General features: G+C 39.4%; 1 protein-coding gene across 2 annotated transcripts in view; it reads right to left on the reverse strand.

The window, feature by feature from the left end:
- Positions 1–9741, reverse strand: part of ATL1 (atlastin GTPase 1) — a 92535-nt gene extending 82794 nt beyond the window's left edge. For both annotated transcript variants that reach the window (XM_008571398.1, XM_008571396.1), the window contains exon 1: positions 9467–9741. In XM_008571398.1, coding sequence (XP_008569620.1) covers positions 9467–9500 — 34 coding nt within the window. In that variant the 5' untranslated portion in view covers positions 9501–9741. The remainder of the gene's footprint in view (positions 1–9466) is intronic.
- Positions 9742–10721: the final 980 nt, after the last annotated feature.

Here is a 10721-nt window from a genome sequence, read left to right on the forward strand (position 1 = left end):
GGGAACCGGTCTGTATGTGGGATCCGAACCCTCGGCGGGAGCGCCGCCACACTCCCAAGTGGCGCACTGTAGCAGTGCGCCACCGGGCCGGCCCGGGGATCTGTATCTTAATTGCTCCTTCTCATTATGGAGTTGTAGACACAGGTGAGCAACCATAGCTGGACACCACCTTCTCCACTGTTGAAAGCCCCTCCCACTCTGGCTCAAACCATGTCCAGGGGATTTAAAGGGCTGGTGCCTTTTGCCTCCCTGCTTAATTTTTCTCTTTTCCCCCTTTTGGAAACCAATCACTAAAGACTAGGACATCCAAAAGCAACTGCATATGCAGGGGAAATGAGTCACTTCACATGCCTAGGGAAAGGCACAGGCTCAGAAAAGACCTGAGAAAACCTTGAGTTAACTTCTCAGGCTAAACCTCAACATGAAGACATACTACAACAATTAAAACAGAACAAAAAATAGCAAGCCTTGGGGAAGGGGGAGAACTTGACTTCCAGAGTTACCAGATTATTAGATTCAAATGTCCAGTTTTCAGCAAATCACAAGGCATACAAAGAAACTGGAAAGTATGATGCATTAAAAAAAAAAATACAGAAACTGTCCCAAAGACAGTCAAGATGACAGACCCACTAGACAATAACTTTAAAACAACTGTCTTATAGATACTCAAAGAACCAGCAGAAGACATGGAGAAAGTCAAGAAAATGATGTATGAACAAAATGGAAATTTCAATAAAGAGATTAAAACAAGAAGAAATTCTAGAGCTGAAAAGTACAACAACTGTAATAAAAAATTCACTAGACATATTCAAAGGCATATTTGAGCAGGCAGAAGAAAGAATCAGTAAACTTGAAGACAGGACAGGTGATATTAATGAGTCTGAGAAACAGAAAGAAAAAGATTGAAGAAAAGTGAATCAGAGTTTAAGGGACCTGTGGAACCCCATCTAGTGGACCAAATACACATTGTAGGAGTTCCAGAAGAAGAGAGTGGACAGATTATTTAAAAGAAGAGAGATTATTTGAAGAATAATGGCTGAAAACTTCCCAAGTTTGATGAAAGATAGGAATATAAACATCCAATAAGTTCAAAAAACTCCAAGTAGGATGAACTCAAAGAGACCCACACTGAAATACATTATAATCAACTGTCAAAGGCTAAAGGCAAAGAGAAAAATTTGAAAGCAGTCAGAGAGAAGTGATCCCTCACATATAAGAGAATATCAATAAGATTATCAGCAGATTTCTCATCAGAAACTTTGAAGACCAGAAAGAAGGCAGTGGGCTGGTATATTCAAATTGCTAAAAGAAAAAAATTGTCAACCAAGAATTCTACATCTGGCAACACTGTCCTTCAAAAGTGAGGGATAAATTAAGACATTCCCAGATCATCAAAACCTGAGAGAGTTTGTTACCACTAGATCTGCCCTGCAAGAAATACTAAAGGTAGTCTTGCATGTTGAGATAAAAGGACACAAGACAGTAACTCGAAGCCACATGAACAAAAACAGATCTCAGTAAAGCTAAACATACGGGCAATTATAAAAGCTATTATTATTTTAACAATAGCTTCTATCTAAACTTTTTGCTTTCTATATGATTTAAGAGAAAAATTAGTCTAAAAGCTAGAATTATTGTAACTTTGGTTTGTACCTCCACATTTTGTTTTCTTCATAATTTGAGATGGGCCGGCTGGTTAGCTCAGTTGGTTAGAGCATGGTGCTGATAATACCAAGGTCCAGGGTTTGATCCCTGTACTGGCCAGCCACCAAAAATAAAAACAAACAGCAACCAAAAAAAAAGGTAATTTAAGAGACTAAAGCATTTAAAACAACAATCATTTGTTTATGTTTTTGGACACACAATGTATAAAGATGTAATTCTGTGAAACCAACAACTTAAAGGGGTGGGGTCAGAGATGTAAAGGAGCAGAACTTTTGTATGTTACTGTAGTTAAACTGGTATAAATTCAAATTAGAGTGCTATAACTTTAGGATGTTTAATGTAATCCCTATGGTAACTGTAGTGGATTGAACTGTCCCCCAAAACTCACTGAAACTTAAATTGTGTCCCCCAAGTTTTATGTATTAGAAACTTAGCCCCCACTGTGACTGTTAAAAGGGTGGGAAATCCTATTATGGTAATTAAAAGGTGGAGCCCTGAAGAGGTGATTGGATTGTAGAACCATGCCATAGTGAATAGATTTAAAATGGTGGTCAGGGGCATGGTTCTGAGGGCTTTAAAAGGAGAGGAGAGTCTGTGTTTCTCTCTCTGCTCTCTCTGCTTCCAGCATCTTGCAATGTGAGACCCCTCGGCCACTGTCACCACCACCAGATGGACTTTGGATTTCCTAGCCTCAGAAACTGTAAGCAGTAAATTTTGTTTTCTTTATAAATCACCCAGTTTCAGGTATTCTGTTATAGCAACACAAAACGGACTAATACAGTAACCACAAAGAAAATAGCTATAAAATATACACAAAGGGAAATCATGGAATTAAAACATTACACTACAAAAAATCAACTAAACACAAAAGAAAAGAGTAATGCAGGAAACAAAGAACAAAAAAGCTATGACATTCAGAAAACAGCAAAACGATAGAAGTCCCTCCTTATTAGTAATTACTTTAAGTGTGAATAGATTACACTCTCCAATCAAAAGACAGAGGTTGGCAGGATAGATTTTAAAAACATGATCCAATATATGCTGTCCATAAGAGACCCGCTTTAGATCCAAAGGCACAAACAGATTGAACCTGAAAGGCTGGAAAAAGATATTCCATACAAAGGGTAACCAACAGAGAGCAAGGGTGATTATACTACTATCAGACAAACTAGATTTTAAATCAAAAAAACTTACAAGAGATAAAGAAGGACGTTATATATTAATCAAAGGTTAATACAACAAGAATATATGGCAATTATAAACATCTACATACCTAATAACAGACTATCAAAATATGTGAAACAAACATTGACACAATTAAAAGGAAAAACAGACAGTTCCACAATAATAGAGGCTTCAATACCCTACTCTCAATAACGGATAGAACAACCAGACGGAAGATAAGCAAGGAAACAGATGACTTGAACAACATGATGTACCAACTAGATCTAATAGACATATACAGACACTCTACCCAATAACCAGAATACACAATCTTCTCAAGTTCACATGGACATTCTCCAAGACAGAACATATTTTAGGCCACATTATAAAGTCTCAATACACTTTAAAAGATAAAAATAATACAAAGTATCTTCTTCAACAACAATGGGATGAAATTAGAAATCAGTAACAGAAGGAAAACTGGAAAATTTACAAATTTGTGCCAATTAAATAACACACACTTAAACGACCAATGGATCAAACAAGAAATCAAACAAGGAAAATTAGAAAATTAAATTAATATCAAAACCACAGTAAGATACCATGTCACACCCAGTAGGATGGCTACTATTTTAAAAAAACCCAGAAAATAACAAGTGTTGGCTGTTAGTAAGAATGTGAAATGGTACAGCCACTGTGGAAAACAAAATGGTAGTTCCTTGATAAATTAAAAATAGAATTACCATATAATCCAGCAACTCCACTTCTAGATATATACCCAAAAGAATTGAAAGCCAGGTCTTGAAGAGATATTTGTACACATATGTTCATAGAAGCATTTCTCACAATACCTAAGATGTGGAAGCAACAACCCAAGTGTCCATCAACAGACGAATGGATAAGCAAAATGTGGTATACAAAAACACACACACATAGAGAAACACTATTCAACCTTAAAAAGGAAGGAAATTCTGGCATGCTACAACATGGATGGGGACATTATTCTAAGTGAAATAAGCTAATCACAAAAAGACAGATACTGTATCATTCCACTTATATGTGATGTACCTAGAATAATCAAAATCATTGAGAAAGAAACTGTCATGTGGTTGCTAGGAGGCAGGAGGAAGACGGATGGGGAGTTATTGTTTAATAGGTACAGAGTTTCAGTTGTGCAAGATGAAGCGTTCTGGAGATGGATGGTGGTGATGGTTGCACAACGGTATGAATGTACTTCATAGAAATGATTAAGATAGTAAAATTTATGATATGCATATTTTTCCACAATAAGAAAAACTGAAAGAAAATAAAGTGCAAAAATTTAAAACCATATAATATACGGGGGTGGCCAGTTAGCTTAGTTGGTTAGAGCGCAGCCTTGTAACACCAAGGTGGAGGGTTCAGGTCCCCATACCGACCAGCCACCACCCCGCAATAAATAAATAAATAAAGTGCACAACTCAATGGTTTTTTTAAAAAAATAAAATAAAACCGTACAACATAAGAGAATATTTTACAACTTTGAGATGGAGAAAGCTTTCTTAAAATAGAAAAAGTACAAACCATTAAAGGGAAATATTAATTAAATCAGCCACATTTAAACATAAAATGTCTGTTTATTAAAATATACCATAAAAAAGGCAGAGTCACATCACAAAGTGGCAAAAAAGATCTGTAAGACAAATTATCAACAAAGGACTTATATACAAAATATGTAAAGAACTCACACAAAGCAAGAAGAAAAAGAAAACCTAATAAAAAATGGGCAAAGAGCAAGCAGGCACAGAGTAGAAAATATGAATAGCCAATAAATGTATGAAAATATGCTCACACCTCACTGGTCATCAGTAAAATGCAAATTGAAACCACCATGAGATATTTCACCCTATTATAATACCAAATGTGAGTGAAGATGTAGACTGGAAAAAATATTATGTAGAAAAATACATTCTCTAGATTTCATTTGTATTAGGTTCTTAAAAATATAAAACTAAATAATATATTATATAGGGATATATGTACTTATTTATAGCAAAACTATAAAAATGATCAAGGAAGTGAGAAATACCAATTTATGAAAGCGTTTGCTTTTGGAGAAGGGTAAGGAGAGGTTTCTATTAAAGAGCGGCACACAACGAGTGACAAAATATCAGTAAAGTTCTATCTTTTCAGTTGTGGGGGGCACAGTTACTCATTATTATTCTTTTTAAAAATGAACAGAAAAAATAAACTGAACATATATGTATTGTATGTTCTTTGTATATAGATATGTTGCATAAGAATTTTTTTATGTAAAAGAAGAAGGCACTCTAAATCTAAAACCTTTTTTATGACTGGAAGTATCTCACAGTGGGTCGTTTTCTTGATGATCGTAGGTTCTATTTATGATCTAGACACTAGTCCGAAAGATAATAAAGACTGTAAAGTTTGAAATGGAGCAAAGGTGCAACCCAGGAGTCATCAAGACAAGGTGTAAGCAGATGTTAAGTATAAAAAATACATATCTATAGGAAAAGTGTATTAAAAACTCATGATTGTTTTTAATCTTTCCTCAGAAAACAAAACCATAAACCTAAAATTTAATTTTCCACAAACGCCTTTTCAACAAATGGACATTTCCTATACTTACTATGAAGCTGAGATAGGTTTTTTTTAAAAATGCAGGCAAAGCTGACACTTTAGTGCAAGCACTATTTTTTCCACAACAATATTGCACATCAGTTTCGGTTACATTGTAGAAAACTCAAATTCCCATGAGGTATCCCAAGTTTTTAAGCAACTTTAATAAATAAAAACAAACAGGTGTGCACTTCTGTTTTGTTGCTAGTGGTACCTCAGCTCTAGCCCAGCAATGAAAACTGTTTTCTGGGTTACTGTTTCTGATACTCATCTGTCCCCATTATTTTCCACAGTAGCACATTCTTTACCTACTTTTCTAGTCCAAGGTGATCAAGTTTACAGAGCATTGATTTCTTATACCAGCCAAATCCTAGAGGCTTGTTGTGGCACCTTTTGACATACTATTCTAGTTCCTTGTCCTTATTACATGGACTGTGGAAGCAAACAACCCTAGATCTATAATTTACAAATTATGGTACCTCTGGCAAGTTACTTATGCTCTCCTAATCTCAGATTTCTTATACATTAAAATAATAATAATAATGCCTACCTTTGAAAAATTTACTATTAAGTGCTTAAATTTACTCAAACTTCTTGTTAAGTGTAGATTTAGGTACTGGTGGTGGGATTCTCAGTTCTACTTAACCTGCTTCCCAGTCACATCTCTGGGTAGGATCTTCAAACACCATCCCCAACTCTGGTGGTCAGCAAAGTTTTTCTCTTTTCTAGCTTTCATGGCCCCTGCAAGACCTAACAGGTTTCTGGCCACTCAGATAAAAATAATACCTGTTACATAGTCCTAAAGGGTCCTTATCTGGATTTTACCTCGCCTGTACAGATTCTGCAAATATCTTTCTTGCCCTTTTCATGGGAATCACTGTATTTTTCAATTCTGGATTGTCCACCTTGACCCTCTGCCTTTTTATTTCTATCTGAAAAATATTTTCTCAGCTAAATGGTAAGGTGAGTTTACTGGCTCCTTTTCAAAGCTATCACTAGAGTTTTGTTTTTTTTTTTTTCTCATCAGAGACCTCTGGCTTTTATGGGGGCCTGTGTTCTCTATTATCCTCACACCCTGCCCCATTCTCTTATAAAAACACTCCATAGCATTATGTTCCAGAAAATAATTTAGGGGAAAACTATAGATTCTAATCTCAGTCCTCTAAACTTACTAAACATATGACTTTCATCAAGTCATGTAATATACCTGAGACTTAGTTTTTCCATCCGCAAAATAGAGAATAACGTATCCTAAGATGTATTATTACTTAGGAGGCTAAAGACCAAATGCAGTAATGCAGATGAATGTGCCTCGAAAACTGTAGTTCTATACAATGCAGAAGGTAACATCCATTCAATAAAGAGGCAGTATGGAATAGTGGTGAAAGAATCTGAAGTCAAACTGCCACATTTGCTATCTCTACCTTTTAATATGTAAAATGAGGATTATGGTACCTACCTCATGATATTAGCTCAATGATGTTAGCTACCACTGCTATTACTAAATACCTACTGTGTGTTCGGCATTGTACTAGGTGCTGGTAATAAAATGGAATAAAGACAGGCACAGCTAACACCGTTGCTAAAATCTCTATCTCCTACTCCATATGCCACATTTTCCAAGTCATTTATATCATATATACTTTACAGCAAAGAAAATCTGAGTAGTGAAGTATTTTCATAGAACATCAAGCCAAGAGTCCAGGATTCCACCATTTCTTTTCCGTGAAAATTTCCAGTGAACCCATAGTGACTCTAGTATTTGAAATGCTCCTGATGCCTTCTGGTTAAACTATCTGGGATATTTTTCTATTAAACATAAATAATCTAAGATGGTGTTCTTAAAGTAACATCCAAAGACCATGTGCTTCTCAATTACCTAAAATGCTGATTAAAAAGCAAATTCCTAGGTCTATTTCAGACCTGTTGATTCAAAGGCTCTGTCTGGAAGATGCGGAAATCTGCATTTCTAATAAGTTCCCAATGTCATTTTAATGCAAATCTCATTTGAGAACCGCATCCCCAAGGCAGGGCGGGGGGGGGGCACAACCCACTACATAAGAAATCTGTAACCAAAGGAGATACAGAAGAATAACGGTCCAAAACTTCACAAAGGAGGAAAATGTTAATCAGAATAAATTTTCATATGCCTGTCTCTTAACAGGGTGGAGTCAACAATCCATGGGAGATCAAGATCAAAACTGATTTGAACATATGCACCTTAAATGTGAGTGTTCATGAAATTTCTATTGTAGAGGCTGAGGGGAAGGGTGGAAAGGGGATACTCTGAAAATGCTTACCCGAATTTCGGGGGGGGGGGGGGGGGGCACAACCCACTACATAAGAAATCTGTAACCAAAGGAGATACAGAAGAATAACGGTCCAAAACTTCACAAAGGAGGAAAATGTTAATCAGAATAAATTTTCATATGCCTGTCTCTTAACAGGGTGGAGTCAACAATCCATGGGAGATCAAGATCAAAACTGATTTGAACATATGCACCTTAAATGTGAGTGTTCATGAAATTTCTATTGTAGAGGCTGAGGGGAAGGGTGGAAAGGGGATACTCTGAAAATGCTTACCCGAATTTCAGAAGAAGCATAGACAGTGGTGTTATTGCGATAGTCACACCCACTAAAATGGGGGTTCGATGATCTCAGAAATTCAGCCAAGCAATCAAAGACCTCTCCAATCCAACTCTCCACATCTACCACAAACCTTGGATAATGTCTCAAATGTAAAACTTATCTACCGGGGTGTCAAGTTGATCCTGTGATCATCAGAACAATCAGGGACAAGGAGATATATGGTCTTTTAATAAAAGCAAACCGAAACGACAAATTAAAATGTACATGTGTGCCTCTTGGTCAGATAGTTATAGAAGACATCACCGAAACACAGAAAAGAATCAAGCAGCTCCAAATTCGAACTTTCTAACAATTCAAAGCTAATGAACAAAATATTTCTCTACTCACCAAGCTATAGTGGCCTGAGATCCGCTCTGGCTAAGATAATAAAATGCTTTAGAGGGCTTTAATTCCTAAGATGCTGGTGAATATAGCACTGTGACTGCAAGAAACCCGGGAGCCCAAGGCGGAAGACGCCGAATGTGCGCATACTAATCGCCAGAAGCAGGTCTGGAGCAGCAGAGCGGGCGGGGCCGCGGTTTCTCCCTCATCACTGCGCTCCTCTTCCCCGCCTGCGTGAGCACCGCCCCCCACTCGCGGCGTGAACCCACTGGGCCTAGCCTCTCCTTTCCCCTCCCCTCGGCCTGGTGCTGAATCATGAGCCCAATATCTCCAAAAGGTAAAATCAAAGAACAAAGCCACCCTTGGGACTGCTCTGAATGGGGTACCAGGTCAGGGTGGTGCAGAAGGCTGGACACTACAACTTTGCCCCCCTTCTTCTCAAATTCCTCCACCTAACCCCCAAATTGAGTGCTGCAGTGCTTGGGAACTCCCAAGAAGGTGCCCCTTCTCCAGGGTTGCTTGGGTCTGCAACGCTCGGTCGGGGACTCAGCGCTCTCCGCCTTATTGTTCCAACGAGCCTCCCGCCCGCGGGGAGCCCGCGCCCTGCCGGACCGGCGAGCTCGCAGCTCCGGAGGAAGGGGGGTTGGGTTTCCGCCTGCTCTAGATCCCCGACCCCTCGCCCTCTTCGGCGGGGTAACAGCAGCCCCCTGCCCACCCTCATCGCCTTCCTTCCAACCTATCGCTAAGGCGGAACCTACGAGCCCCCGGAGGCGCCCGATGGGTGCTGTCCAAATGCTGGGAGGAGGCGGGCGCAGGGTGGGGGAGAAGCAACTGGAGGACCGGCCTGCGCGACGCTGCAGCCTTCGCTCCGGACAGCGCGATTCCGGCGACGCGGGTACCGCTCGGCTGTGGTGCCTCCGGCCCAATAGGGCCCGTCTCCCAGCCGTGGGCACTGGCACCGAGCAGCCCTTGGCCCTCCTTGTCTCCAGAAGCAGACAGCGAAGAGCCAGACCCCGTGCAGCCTGCAGAAGTTACCATTGCTACTCACCCCAGCTGTTTCTATCCCTGCGGTTCTTGGCCATGATGGTCCGGAGACTGGTGGCGATGAGGCGCTGTCACTGCGTTCGCGGTCCTCTCTTGGGCCGCAGGTTGCTGGCGGTGGCAGGCTCTGTGCCCGTGCTGGGCGCAGTTCGCTCAGATTCTGAAGATGTTGCTGTGGCGCTGGTGGGAAGGAGTGGGGAGGAAAAGGGAGGAGGGAGCGGATGAACCACGCTCAGCATCACAAGCCCGAGTTCACACAAATACCAGCGTCACTCCCTCCCTACCTCAGCCCACCCCCACTGTGTGAAAACAGTGACAGACGATGTACTGCAACATTTTCAATGGAAAACACACACAAATAAACAGCACCTCCTTGTCATTCCCTTAAAGAATTTAACAGCATTATCTAGTCACGGAAATACACAAACCGATATACTGCATTATTCTGTATGCTCAAATACCTGTTTCCTAAAACAGTTACGCGTTAGTACAAACATGCTGGTAACATATATATAGCCAAAGAAGTTAAAATAATCTGCATTTATCTACCAGGCACCAGTATTTTTTCCATTTTAAATGCAAGGTCATGTTAGTAAAGAGGGTATCATGTATTTTTGCATGTATATACTGAACAGGTCTGTCTTTAAAATTAGGAGAGCAAAATTTAGATCAAGAAGATCAAGATAAATGAAAGCCGGAGATTTATCATAATCTATAACTAACTCAATGTCTAGTGGGCCAAATTTCCTACTAGATTTGCTAAGATAAATTCTGCAGTTATAGTGCAATAGCAACTATTTAAAGTAAAATCATACTACATAGTCTGGGTAGGCCTTGGCAGTCACAAAGGTTAAAGACAATTTTGAATGAAAAGCAAAAGGCATTAAATATTTTTTAAAATATTCTCAATCTCACCCTTTTCACTGCTTTCTTCCTCTGCCTACAAATTTGTTTTCACTATCCTAGAAACACTGTCCCTTCGTGTTACCTGACCCTCAAGATACCATCATCCCATTCCTCACTTCCTCAGTTTTCTCCTGCATTTGGTTGTTTCCCACACTCTCTATTATCACTTCTCCTTAGGAGATCACTGCTAGCCTCTTAATGACTAGATTGATGGTCTCTGCTTAATCCTCATCATAAGCAACTCCTCACTCTATACTCAGTGTAATTTACTATGATGGCTTCAGACAGGACCTGCATGCTATGATCCCCAAATATATACTCCTAGTCCTATGGTCATGGAAGGAGAGAGAAACATT

This window comes from Galeopterus variegatus, unplaced genomic scaffold (assembly GCF_000696425.1).
Source record: "Galeopterus variegatus unplaced genomic scaffold, G_variegatus-3.0.2 Scaffold687, whole genome shotgun sequence".
NCBI lineage: Eukaryota > Metazoa > Chordata > Mammalia > Dermoptera > Cynocephalidae > Galeopterus > Galeopterus variegatus.